Source organism: Lucilia sericata, unplaced genomic scaffold (genome assembly GCF_015586225.1).
Source record: "Lucilia sericata isolate MDLA Ls3-8-SP2 unplaced genomic scaffold, ASM1558622v1 Contig001913F_arrow, whole genome shotgun sequence".
Lineage (NCBI taxonomy): Eukaryota > Metazoa > Arthropoda > Insecta > Diptera > Calliphoridae > Lucilia > Lucilia sericata.
In genome coordinates this window covers 40,516-55,295 of record NW_023995793.1, presented here as the reverse complement: position 1 = coordinate 55,295, position 14,780 = coordinate 40,516, and the positions used below count along the sequence as shown (strand labels likewise).

The 14,780-nt window shown below is 27.5% G+C and overlaps 1 protein-coding gene across 1 annotated transcript in view; it reads right to left on the bottom strand.

Annotated features, from left to right (window-relative positions):
- Positions 1-1,051: 1,051 nt before the first annotated feature.
- Positions 1,052-14,780, bottom strand: part of LOC119613005 — a 46,795-nt gene continuing 33,066 nt past the window's right edge. The window contains exon 3 of the mRNA XM_037968928.1: positions 1,052-1,096. Coding sequence (XP_037824856.1) covers positions 1,067-1,096 — 30 coding nt within the window. The 3' untranslated portion in view covers positions 1,052-1,066. The remainder of the gene's footprint in view (positions 1,097-14,780) is intronic.

Genomic DNA, 14,780 nt, shown 5'->3' with positions numbered 1-14,780 from the left:
TAGATTATTGGATACTTCGATTGATGAATCGTTAGATCGATTAGTATTTAGATTGATTTATCTTTAGATCACTGGATCATTAGAACATTGGCTCGTTAAATTGATCAAAGAATCGTTCGATCATTGCATCGATGAATTGATAGATCATTGGCTCTTTCGATGGATGAATCGTTAGATCGATCAGTATTTAGATAGATTTATCATTGGATCCTTCGATTGATGAATCGTTAGATCGATCATTATTTAAATAAATTTATCTTTAGATCATAAGATCATTGTATCGTTAGGTTGGTAAAAGAATCGTTCAATCATTGGATCAATGAATTGTTAGATCATTGGATCATTAGATCGATCAGTCATTAGATAGATTTATCATTGGATCCTTCGATTGATGAATCGTTAGATCGATCAGTGTTTATATAGATTTATCTTTAGATCATTAGATCATTGGTTCGTTAGGTTGGTGAAAGAATCGTTCGATCATTGGATCGATGAATTGTTAGATCATTGGATCGTATGATTGATAAATCGTTAGATCGATCAGTAATTAAATAGATTTATCGTTAGTTCGTTGGATCATTAGATCGATGGATCTATCATCAATAGGTCCTTAGATGTTCGGATTCAAATTCATAGAACATTGGTGCATAAGAACGATTTGATTGTTACATCAAAATATCGTTAGATTGTTAGATCGTGGAATCAATATATTTTAGAATTGATAGCTATTTGAATTAATGGATCGGAGAACACTTAGATCAGTGGATCGTTAGCTCTATGTATCGTTAAGTTATTGTATCATTAAGTCGAAAGATCTTTATCGTTTAAGATAAGTTCTTTAGATTAGTCTATGTTTAAACCTGTAGAATATTAAACCAATGAATCGGAGATCTATGGATTCTAAGATCAAAAGATAGTTAGCTCGATAGTTAAATAATTTGATAATTGATTCTGCATCTGGGATTGTTAGATTACTAGATCATTAGCTCGATGGATCGTAACAGAGCGTCTTAGATATATTTATTGATCTTTTTCTAACGATCAAACTTACCAAATTTTAATTTATTTACATTTGAATAAAATTTTGGATATTTACCTGTAAAGAAAAGAAAGCAAAATTAATTAGTAAAGAATACAAACATGTATTAATGTATAAAGATATTGAAAATTATGAAAATTTGAGAACAAAGTTTGATCGTTTTAAGAAATTTTTCAAATATGATCAAGTAAAGATCAAGCTTTTACCTTTTCCTAAGTTCTTCTAAATTTCTCTACAAAATGCTCTCAAGTCCTTCCCTTTGATATTTATATATGGTGTTTCTTCTTTAAAACTTGTTTGAACATGATCAAGTAAAGATAACTCTCTCACCTCTTCCTAATTTTCTCCCTAGTCCTTTTCTCTGAGATTTGCCTGTGGTCTCTTTCATTTTCAAATCATATTCTATATATTCTGACATTCTTTATACAAACACTATCAACCCAAAGGAAATGTTTCTTTAGCTGACGGGGAACAGATCGACAAAGAGTATCGGGGGGTATAAAACAGCTAAATTATCAGGTTAAACATCATTAAAGTGACATGAGCCGTAAATCAGCAAAAAAAAAGACATGTAATATTGCTTACGTTAATGTTATTACGTTTTTCTTAAAAGTTTTTTACCAAGTTTATGTAACTTTTATAACGGAGTTTTTTTCGCTAAGGAAATGAAGGGTTTTCACTGGCAAAGTGATTGAAATAATAAAAAAGTGTGTTTTACTTGGTTAAGCAGAAACAACTTTTTTTCATAATGAATCTTAATAAATCATTCTTTTACTCAAAGTCGTGTATATAACTACAGGTTTTATAATGCAGTTTTTTTTATTTTTTTTCTTTTTATTTGCCATAAGAAAGTTTATTAAACTCTTTCTTTTTTTACGTAAGAACTTGTTTGTTTGAAACAAAAAAACTTACTTTTTTTTGGTTAAAAACAAGTTTGTTTTGGTAAGGAATAAAATACATATTTAGAGGTTTTTTTGGAGGCAATCTAGCAGAATATTTTAGCACGAGTTTTATTTGGTTGAAATCCCAAAAAAAACAAGCAGAACATTTTGAAAATTTCATTTGAGAACGACAACACATGGTAAATTGTTGTGGTAAATGTTGTATATGGCTGGGCAGGCATTGCATGACACAAAACAGACCAAAAGGAACAACAGTCACAGACACAGTAAAATGAGGCAAACGCTAGTTAGTGAATGCAGTCAAGCATAAGGTGAAGACCTTCTTTACTTTTTTTGTTACCAAAAACACAACTAAAACGACAAAACACAAACTACTACAGCAATACTAGTCCTTTTGCTTCTCCTGTTTTTTAAGGCTGACTTTAAGCAATAAACGAGATAAAGTTCTGGTGATAAACAGAATAGCAACGTAAAAAGCCAACAAAAACTTAACAAACTTGGAAAGTCAAAGAGAACTAAAAATGTGGGTATAAAAAGTTGATAAAAAGTCATTGTTTTTATTTTCGGCATATGAATTGTTTCAAGTATTTTGAGGAGGTGGGCAAGGGTTTTTAAACAAAAGACAACTACAGCAAAGTTTGTTACACAAAAAAAACAACAAAATTATGAAGAGGCGTTTGTGAAGAAACCCAAGTAATAAACTAGAATTCTTTTTTTTTCTGGTCTTAAGAAGTTTGTTTAAAAAATGTTTATTTTCTTATTTTTTGTTTGTATTTTGTTTATAAACAAATAAAACTATAACAATAAGAAGGGGGAAAAAAACAAATACAAGTTGTTTGAATTGACGACAACGACAACAACATGTTGAGGAAGTCATACGAGTCAGAGTAGTACGTAAAAGGGCATGTGCCACAAGTGGCTTTGAACTTTTGTTTGGTGGTAAAAGATAAAAATAAATAATAATTTTGTGTTTTTTTAAAGAAAATTTTAAGAGATTGTAATAATCTTAATAAAATTTTAAGATCAAGATAAAAAAAAAATTTCATCAATTTTTAAGTATTTAAAAGCTTTAGTCACGCTTTTCTTAGAGAGAAGTTAGATCGACACAACCGATGGATATTCGAATTCCCCATTTGCATGTCTGTCTGTCTGTCTGTCTGTCTGTCTATATATTTATGGATATTCTAAGTCTCATGTCTGTCTGCCTGCCAGTATGTCTGTCTGTATGTGTGTCTGTCTGTCCGTCTGTCTGTATGTGTGTCTGTCTGTCTGTCACTCGACCGATGAATTCATAAACATTTTTTATCAAATTAGTGTTAGATTCCCCATTTGTATGTCTGTCTGTCTATATATTTATGGATATTCTAAGTCCCATTTATGGATATTCTAAGTCCCATTTTGCATATCTGTCTGTCTGTCCGTATGTTTGTCCGTCTGTCTGTCCGTCTGTCATTCGACTGATGGATTCAGAAAAAATTTTATCGAATTAGTGTTAGATTGTTGGAGAAGTTGATCATTAGATTGATGAATCATTAAAACAATGGATATTCGATCAATGAACTAGATTTGATCATTAGAAAAATGTTGATCAATTGATCGGTGGATCAGTTGCTCGTTGGATTGATCGTTAGCTTAATGAATTGCTAGATTATTAAATCTTTGGATCAATGGATCGTTATATTTATAGATCCTTGGATCAAATGATTGTTGAGATAATTAGATCGTTGACCATTTTAGATAGTCAGCAATCTGATTGACTGATTGCTAGATTGTTAAATCTTTGAGTAAATAATGGATCGTTAGATATATAGATTGATCGTTGAATACTCCGATTGCTAGATTGATTAATCTTTGAGTAAATAGATCGTTAGATTTTTCGATGACTATTAGATTGTTTGTTAGTCTGATGGATAGGTTGACTGTTAGATTGATAGATCGTTGGATTAATTGATCGTTAGATCGATAGATCGTTGGATTAATGGATTGTTAGATTGATAGATCGTTTGATTAATGAATTCTTAAATCATTGTATTAACGAATCGATAAATAAAAAGTATTAATGTTGGATCATTAGATCGAACTATTATTATATTGATAGTAGAATCATTAGATATAAAGATCGTTATATTCATCGTTCGTTAGATCAAAAGATCAATACATTCCTAGATCATGGTATATATAGATTGGTAGATGAGTGAATTATTAGACCAATGAATCAGAGATCAATAGATTCTTAGATTAATGGGTCGTTAGCACGATATTTAAATCCTTGGATCCTTAAAGCAATACATCGAGCTATATTGATAAAAACTTATAAAAGATCAAAAGAGAGGCTCTCGTTTGTCAATTTTCTCAAAATATTTTCTGATGATCAGATATAATTGGTTAGATTTAAGGATTGTCATATATTTGGATCGTTAAAACGAACATTAGACCGTTAGATCATTAGTTATTGAGTTTGAAAGGAGTATATAGTGGGAATCAAACCCACGACCTCAGACTGAAACATAACCAACCAAAGGAGATCGTTAGATTCCTAAAACAATTGATCAGTAGGTCGTCAGATCATTTAAACGTTAAATTGCTAGATTGTTAGATCATTATCTCGTTAGATTGATAAATAGTTGGGTCAACAGATCGTCACATTGTTGGATCATTAGATCGATCGCTGTTCGTCTGTATGTAGAATATTTAAAGCCTTCGAACGATGAATCGTTAGATTCATAAAAAGTTTGTTAGAACGTTGTCTCGTTAGATTGATAAATAGTTTGATCAATGTCTCCTTAGATTGATAAATAGTTGGGTCAATAGATTGTCACATTGTTGGATCATTAGATTGATCGTCGTCCGTCTATATGTTGAATCGTTAAAGCATTCGATCGATAAATCGTTAGATTCATAAAAAGTTTATTCAAATCGATCGTTAGATTGATCATTGAGAGATCGATGGATCAATGCATTATTTGATGAATCATAAGATCTATTGATATTTCGATCCAAGGATTATTGAATAAGCTGACCTTTATATTGACAAATCATTAGGAAATGTTCAATCAATGGATCATTGAGATATCGGTGGATCAGTGGGATCGTTAATTTGAGGAAACATAAGATCTATTGATATTTCGATTCAAGGATCAAGTCGCCTTATCAGTAGCCCGAAAGAACGATAGGGTCCAGACAAAAGAACACAATATGCAATTTTCTTAAAATATTCTTTAATAAAAGAAAAAATTTAAAACAAAATGTCTGTCCATCCATTCAGCTTTCATAAACAGCAAAAATGTGTTAAATTCTAGACGCAACAAAATCAACGATTAAACCATTCCTACCACCACAAAACATTTAATATAAAACATTTTATTGCAAGAAAAATGTGCACATTTTAAACTAAAAACAACAAAGACGAGTAAAAACATAAAATTTTTATTAAACCCCCACTTGAGAATAAAAAAACATCTGCTTTCGCTAACTGGACGCTAACTCGCTAAATAACCGAGTGATTTCTTGTTTGAAAATCAGTTTTAAAAAGAAAGGGTATAAAATAAATAAAAAGCTGCGAAATTTTTTCAAAAAATATCTCTAAAGAAACCGCACAATGTATAATATAGTTTGTTTGTGTGTACAAAAGATGACACTGTGCATTTAACAGGATGTTGTAAGAAATACAAAAAAAATAAATAAATTATTTATGGTAGATATTTTCTTGAGTGTGGCAACAAACAAAAGCAGCTGTATGACAGACAAGTTGCAGTTTTTTTTTTGTAACAAGAAACAAATAATAAAAATTTATAATCAGACGAATTAAACAAAAAAAGTGATTTTGTAAAATTTTGAGAAATATGGGTCAAACAAATTAAGTTAAAAACTAAAAAAATTTGCTAAAAATAATATAATTGAAAGAACAACACAAATTTAACTCATACATTAGAATTTTAAGAAGGCATTACCCTGTAATGTCTACTGTATACCTTTATATTTGACTCATAAATATTTTAAAAATTTATTCTTTTTATTGAAAGGTTTTTTTCCAACATCTAACACCATTTAATTATAAAAGTTTATACGTAAACGTAACGAATTATTTTATTATTTTGTAACACCAACCAATAAAATTCCATCCCCTTAGAAACTGTTTTCAGACAAAAAGAACAACACCATTAAAATTAGTTACACTTAAATATAAATTAACTAAAATTAAAAGAAAAAAACAACCATTCTTGTGAAAAACTATGGTTAGTTAATTTTAATAATAACAAATTAAAGAAAACATTTTAGTTACAGCAACTAATTATGAAAACATGCTTTAATGTGTATGAAGAGAAACAATAATAAATTATTTGTATTAAATAATACAGTTTATTAACAGATATTTTAAAGAAATAAAACCAAAAAAAAAAATATTTGTAAACATAATAATTAATAGTTTAGTTTATGGATTATAAGAACCGGTTCCATTGTTGAAGGGACCAAAACTAAAATTACTTAAGTGTTCAAAAAAAAAATCATAAATATGTTAAAACCCAAGTCTAAAATCATTGAAAATCAATTCCATATAAAGAACATTTAAGTTAAATTCTATGGGCCTGTGGTCATGACTAAAGATCAATCTAAAGTCTTGTCTATAGTCAAGACTATAACCTGATCTTTGGTGAAGATTACAGATGGATCTATCTATAGTCTTGACTATAGATTATTCTATAGCCATGACCAGAGATTTATCTATAGCCATGACTATAGATTGATCCATAGCCAGGACCATAGATTTATCTATAGCCATGACTATAGATTGATATAAAATCAAGACCATATATAGATTGATCTATAGTTAGGACTATAAATTGATATATAGTCAAGACTATAAATTGATCCGTAGTCAATACTTTAGATTGATCCATAGTAAATACTATAGATTGATCTATAGTCAATACTATAGTTTGATCTTTAGTCATTACTATATATTGATCTATAGTCAAGACTATTGATTGATCTAATGTCAAGACTTTAGATTGATCTATACCCAAGAATACAGTTTGATATATTGCCAAGACTATATATTGATCTTAAGTCAAGACTATAGACTGATCTATAGTCAAGACTATAGATTGATCTACAGTCAAGACTATAGACTGATCTATAGTCAAGACTATAGACTGATCTATAGTCAAGACTATAAACTGATCTATAGTCAAGACTATAGACTGATCTGTAGTCAAGACTATAGACTGATCTATAGTCAAGATTATTGACTGATCTATAGTCAAGACTATAGACTGATATATAGTCAAGACTATAGACTAATCCATAGTCAAGACCACAGACAGATCTATAGTCAAGACTATTGACTGATCTATAGTCAAGACTATAGACTGATCTATAGTCAAGACTATAGACTGATCTATAGTCAAGACTATAGATTGATCTATAGTCAAGACTATAGATTGATCTATAGTCAAGACTATAGATTGATCTATAGTCAAGACTATAGATTGACCTATAGTCGAGACTATAGATTGATCTATAATGAAGACTATAGACTGATCTATAGTCAAGACTATAGACTGATCTATAGTCAAGACTATAGACTGATCTATAGTCAAGACTATAGACTGACCTATAGTCAAGACTATATACTGATCTATAGTCAAGACTATAGACTGATCTATAGTCAAAACTATAGACTGATCTATAGTCAAGACTATAGACTGATCTACAGCCAAGATCACAGATTAATCTTTAGTTAGACTATAGACTGATCTATAATCATTAGATTAAAAGTTTAACTGCCGGTTTCTCTAAATGCGAAAGAACATTTTCGTTCTTACAAATATATTGAAAACAACAAATAAATTTAAAATTTTGTTTTTGTTTTCAATATATTTATAAGAAAGAAAATTTTGTTTCGATATTGTAAAACAGGCAGTAAGTTTTATTGAACTTAATACAACTCCTCTCACTCTTTAAAAGAAAATCGATAAAAAAAATTATTAATCCTTTAAGTTTTTGATAAATTCTTTAATATATAAGATTCGGCAAATATATTTAAAATTAAACACTTTTCAAAAACTCACCTTTTTTTATCAACAAATCATTAAAAATTCAATTAAATTATAATCCTTTTTCTTTTCCTCTTTTTTTTTGGATTTGCTCACCGATTATAAAGTCTAGTGTTAAAAAACCGTTATTATGTTATAAACATGGAACTGCTGTGATATTTGTTGTTGTTTTTATTATTTTATTTTAATTAATGCGATAAAAAAAACATTTAAGGCGAATTGTAAACAAACAAACTACTGTTGTCATCAATAGACTTCGCACACTGGCACAAACACTAGTTTTATTTAATAGTTTTTTTTGCACAATCGGCTAAAAAAAATTTACTCTTGATGGTTTTATTTTTCTATAGAAATCATAAATCCTGCAATAAAAGCGGATGCTTATAAAAACACACATACACAAATACTCTATAACTTTTTTTTTCGGATTTTTTTAGAAGTTAAAGAGCAAAAGATGTGGAATAAAATCAAACAAATAAAAACAACTACAACAAACAAATATACATTTAACTTGTAATTGGTAAAGTGTAGTTTTGTTTGTGTCGTTGTTGTTGTTGTTGTTTTTCTTATTTAGTATACCCAACATGTGCTGTAGTGTGGTTGCTTGTTGTGTTTTTTTATTTATTAATGTCGGTCGTTCGGTATGTTCTTGTTGTTGATCATGCGATTTTTGTTCCTTTTTTTTATATTCAAAATAAAAATGCTGGTGGTGGTGTTGTTGTTTTGTTGTTTTTTCAAAATTAAGGAATAATAAAGAATCCACAAAACAGAGTAAAATTGAATAAACAAGGAGTAATCCGAAAAAAAATTCTCATACACTTAAAAGTTTTGTTGTTGTTGTTGTTGTTGAAAATATTTCATATGCAATACGCAGTTTTCAAAGAAGGAAAGACAGACTAAATTCAAGCAAAAATTGTAGTTTCTTAAGATTTTATGACATTTGCATATTTATTCTTGCAGTTGTTTTTGTTTAAGTTTTTAAATCCGTAATATTTTTGTAGTTGTTGTTGTAATAGTGGTGGTCGTTTTTATGAAAATATAATTTCCTTATTTTTCTTTCTTAAAATAAGGCACTTTTGTTAAGGTTTTTTTAATAAAAAAAATCACTTTTTTGTTTTAAAATTTCATTTGTTTTCTTTAAAAACTTTATTTTTCTTTACAAACTCTTTTTTATAAAAAAATATTTCTATTTATTTAAACTTTTTTTCATTTTATAAAATTTAAAAAATTATTTATTTTTTTCTTTAAAGAAAAACTTTATTTTTTAACAAAAAAATTTTTTTTCAAAATTTTTTTATTGTATCAGTGTAACGTACGCGTTGCCCGCCGCTTTAATAATTTGTTTTTTATTGTAAACGTTTCATGTGAAGTGTTCGCGTGTTACTAAAGTATCTACACCAGCAGCAGATACATTTTTGTTGTATTTTCTCTACAAAAACGGCAACATTTTTAAACAAGCTCTTTTTTTCCTTTAGTACAGCAATTTGTTAGCATTTTTTCATTAGTGTGTGCATTTTCGATTATAATCTAAATTTGTTTAGCAACTTTGTGAAAGCAACAATAATGAAGAGAGAGCGAGAGACATTGAGAGCCATAGAGTGTTTCTAAACATATAAACATTGTAGAGCTACTTTGTTAGTGTTAAAAATGTTGCAGATAAATTGAAATTCACAGCAATAATGTTGTAATAAATAGAATTAAAATAAAATTGTGGGAAATTTTAAAACATTTTTTTGTTGACATTGGAAAATTGAAAAAATTTCGCAATGTTTAAGAAATTTTAAAATATTTTTGTTATAAATATATAAATATTTATTTAAACATACACATATGTTTTAAAATATAAAAAGTATATTTGTTAAATTTCAATTTTTGTTATCTTTAGCACTACACTTGATTAATTAAAATAATATTTATGACTTATTAAAGCTATTTTTAATTTTATATCAAATAATAGATTAAAAGATTAATATTTAATAAACCAGTTTTGTGATAAAAATCTTTGGAACTTAATAATAAATGGCAATTTTACCATAAACAAAAGTTAAATTAAATAAACAAAGTTTCTGAAAAAGATTTATAAAAAGTTTACGACAGAAAAAACTCCAGAGGACTTTAGTCAAAGACGAAAAAGAGTACTAAATGCAAATAACTCCAATATTAAGGGTTCAAAGATATTTAAAATATTTTTTTTGTTAAAAATTTTTAAGTAATTTTATTTATAATAAATAATTTATTTTCTATAATTTCGAAATTTTTATTAAATAATTGTTTGCCTAAAGTTTCAAAGTTATAAACATATAAAGTTCTAAAGTTATAAACTTAGAAAGTTCCAAACATATAAAGTTATAAAGTTATAAAGTTAGAAAGTTAAAAAGTTATTAAGTTATAAAGTTATAAAGTTATAAATTTATAAAGTTATAAAGTTATAAAGTTATAAAGTTATAAAGTTATACAGTTATACAGTTATAAAGTTATAAAGTAATAAAGTTATAAAGTTATAAAGTTATAAAGTTATAAAGTTATAAAGTTATAAAGTGATAAAGTTATAGAGTTATTAAGGGAACATACAAAGCCGTGACTGTAGTTTGATCTTTAGTCAAGAGTCTTGCACTCTTAATTTCACACGCTTGTATGCTTACACATGTATAAAAAACGATAAAAACATGTAAGAGAACTTATTTTTTACTCTCTGCCGATGTATGCTATAGATTGATCTATAGTCAAGACTTTAGCTTGATCTATAGTCAATAGTATAGATTGATCTATAGTCAATAGTATAGATTGATCTATAGTCAATACTATAGATTGATCTATAGTCAAAACTATAGATTGATCTATAGTCAATACTATAGATTAATCTATAGTCAAGACTTTAGATTGATCTATAGTTAAGACATCAGATTGATTTATAGTTAAGATTATAGTTTGATCTATAGTCAAGACTGTAGATTGATCAATAGTCAAGATTATAGATAGATTTTTAGTCAAGACTGTAGGTTGATCTATAGCCAAGACTATATATTGTTCTGTAGTCAAGACTATAGATTGATCTACAGTCAATAATATAGATTGATCTATAGTCAAAACTATATATACAGTTATGACTATAGATTGATGTACAGTTAAGACTATATATTTACCCATAGACAAAACTTTACATTGATCTTTAAGCATGACTATAGTTGATCTTTAGTCAAGACTATAAATTGATCTACTGTCAAAAACTAAAATTGATCTATAGACCGGACTATAGATTGATCTATAGACAAGATTATAGATTGATCTATAGTAAGACTACAGATTGATCTATAGATAAGACTATATACATATGTATCTTTAGTCATGAGTATAGGCTGATCTATAGTCAAGAGTATAGGTTGATCTATAGTCAAGAGTATAGGTTGATCTTTAGTCAAGACTATAGAATGATCTATAGTCAAGATTGATCTGTAGTCAGGCTTAGACAATACTATAGATTGAACGATAGTCATGCTTATATATTGATCTATAGTCAAGACAAAGACAAAGAACTTAATCATAAAGTTCTAAAATCCCATTAGAGATCATACAAAATATCAATCTTGAATTATCCGCTACTACTATTATGCACTTGGGTGTTATTGCTACTAATACCTATAGTCCGCCGATTCTAGAAACGGGAAAAATTATTTGACAAGATTGATTTTCAGTGCTGATGACGACTCCACAGGAGCCCACAGAGGAGTGACTGTGAGAACTATGTATATGTTGGGAATTCAGTTGATATCACATGAATAGTATAAAAAAGGAGTCAGAGTTATATGGGAACGTACTCATAAATGAGTCGTATTGAAGGTATGTGTGATAAGTTGAGGATTGCTCAGTGAACCTCAGTGTGTCCACTGTTCGTATGGAGCGGTTACTTTGGCTTATTGATGAAGATCCTTCGTCTCTAGGTGCAGTTGCCGAAACCACAGAGTTTGTTGCTGATATGGTTTCTGATTCGGTCTTAAGGTTTCCGGCCATTTAGTAACAGAATTGCAATGGTCAGTGATGAGATGGCTGAGGGACTTGAGTAGTGTTTGTACGTAGACCGGCGTCATTCATTGCAACATATTTAATCTACAAAATGTTGCAAATTTATGTTGATATTTCAACCAACTAAAACCAAAAGAGATATAATTTTTTCTTAACATTTTTCAACTTCCCAATAAAAAACAGTTCGTTTAAAAAAACAACATGTTGCTGAGGCTAACATTATCAGCATGTTGCAGCAACATGTTTAACACTGTTAAAAACCTTAACATTGAAATATTGTTTATTAACACTCTGCTAAATGCAACATTTTCAATCATAAATATGTATAGTAAATTTATGATTCCAACAGGTAACAAGCTGGCAGTTAAATTATTATGAATAATTAAAATCAAGTGCTAAACATTTCACACATATGGCAAAAAGTTAAAAGTTCAGTGAACACAGCAACAAAGAGCAGTCTTAGAATTTTCAGAATGTTCTTTTATGCATTCAATATGTTAAATGCAACAAATTAGCATTAGGTAAATAATTTTAAAGCAATATTGTTATAACAAAGAGTTTTATTGATTCTAGGAAGTAAATTTAGTTGTTCTTAAATATTTAATATCATGATAATTTGTTAAAAATTTTAAACACTAAAATATGAATGTTGTTTTTATGTAAATATGTTTATTTAAAACTCTCAATTTAATTTTAAAATAAGTTTATTGTTATTCATGGTTTATGCTGGTCTTTAAATTTAAAATGAATTAATTTTAAAGCGGGGGTTCCTCATCATTCTTCATTTCTTTGACGATCATAAACATGATCGTTATCGTGCTCATTCAAATTATGTAAATTTTCTTTTATTATATATTTTATTAATAATTTATATTATAAATTTTTAAAAAATTTCTTTTTTATCACAAACAAACCATCATGTTTATTTCGTGTAACAGAAATGGGGTTTTTAATCTTCTTTTAACAAGCTTACAAGAAAATGTAACAAATGCAACATTGTAAATATTCCACACCTTGGGCTTAGTGAAGTTTAAAATTTTTGAATATTATTTTGATTTTGTTTTTGAGAAGAAAGTTGTGTGCATTTAAATCTGTCAAAATGTCAAAATATATTTAAAACATAATAAATAGACAGTATAATCAGCAGCCAACGCCGAAAAAAGGGCTTTTAGTTTGTTTTTAAGATTTTTTAAATTCTCCTGATTTAACAATTGGTCTGAATGATGTTGGGGCAAAAGTGATGAATGCATCTCTTGGCTTAATAACACATTTTGAAAATGCAGATTTTTTTAAATGATGTCATACAGAACACAACATTATGTGGGTCAAGAGAATTAAAGCGAACTTTGCTCAAGGATTAGTATGAAATTTCAAAAAAGAAATTTTGAATTAATTTTTAAAGAATTTGTAATAAATTTTGAATGAAACTCAAATTTGTAAATTTTAAATAAATTTAAAGCCGCGCAAGCGAACTGAACTGTGCACTATTATTGCAAATTAAGAGTTCGAAAGTTCTAACTTTATAAAGACATAACTTGATATCTAGATAACTAGATAACTTTATAACTTTATAACTTTATAACTTTATAAATTTATAACTTTATAATTTTATAACTTTATAACATGATAGCTTGATAACTAGATAACTTGATAAATTTATGACTTTATAACTTTATGTTAATAACTTTATAACTATAACTTTATAATTTTATAAGTTTATAACTTTATAACATGATAGCTTAACTCGATAAATTTATGACTTTATAACTTTATAACTATATAACTTTATAACTTTATAACTTTATAGCTTTATAACTGTATAACTATATAATTATAAAACTATATAAATTTATAACTTTATTACTTTATAAGTTTATAACTTTATATGTTTATAACTTTGTGTCCTTATAAATTTATATGTTTATTATTTTATATGTTTATAACTTTATAACTTAATAATTTTATAACTTTATGTTTATAATTTTATAACTATATAACTTTATAACTTTATAAATTTATAACTTTATAATTTTATAACTTTATACCTTTATAATTTTATGTTTATAATTTTATGTTTATAATTTTATGTTTATAACGTGATAACTTTATATGTTTATAACTTTATAACTTTTTAATTTTTGATCTTGTAAAAATTCTGGTTTTGATCTTGCTAGCTCGACTCATAACTAAAAAACCCAAGGGAATTAATTATGCTGAAGTGAAGGCTGATCGACAGTAAAAACTGTATAAAATTTCTGAAAAAAAAGTTCCCATTTTATATATTTTTGTAATTAAAAATTAACTTTTTAAACTTTAGTTTTATAAACAATTAATATTTATTAAAGTGAAGTGTTTAGTGAGTGACGGCTATTAAATTCACATTTACGTTAATGTTCGCTAACTCACTCACATTCACATAATTTTTTATTTTCAAGATTGAAAAATATTGATTTTAAAGTAAATGAGAGTTAAATATCGTTAAAACCAATTGAAAATCAAATTAAATAAAAAGGAATGGAACTACAACAGCAACAACAACTACAAATAATAAAAATCATTAATTAATGTGTGAGTTTCATGTCAAAAAAAGATGTTGTTGGGGTTTGGGGAAGTACTTTTTTCATACATATGTTACATGCCACACATCAGTTATTTTGTTTAGAGACTTAAAAAGCTATTGATCGAGTGGTTGTTATAAAAGTCAGCAACAATAATAATAACAACAAAATCAATGAAATGAATTATAAACAAGCAACCAGCAAC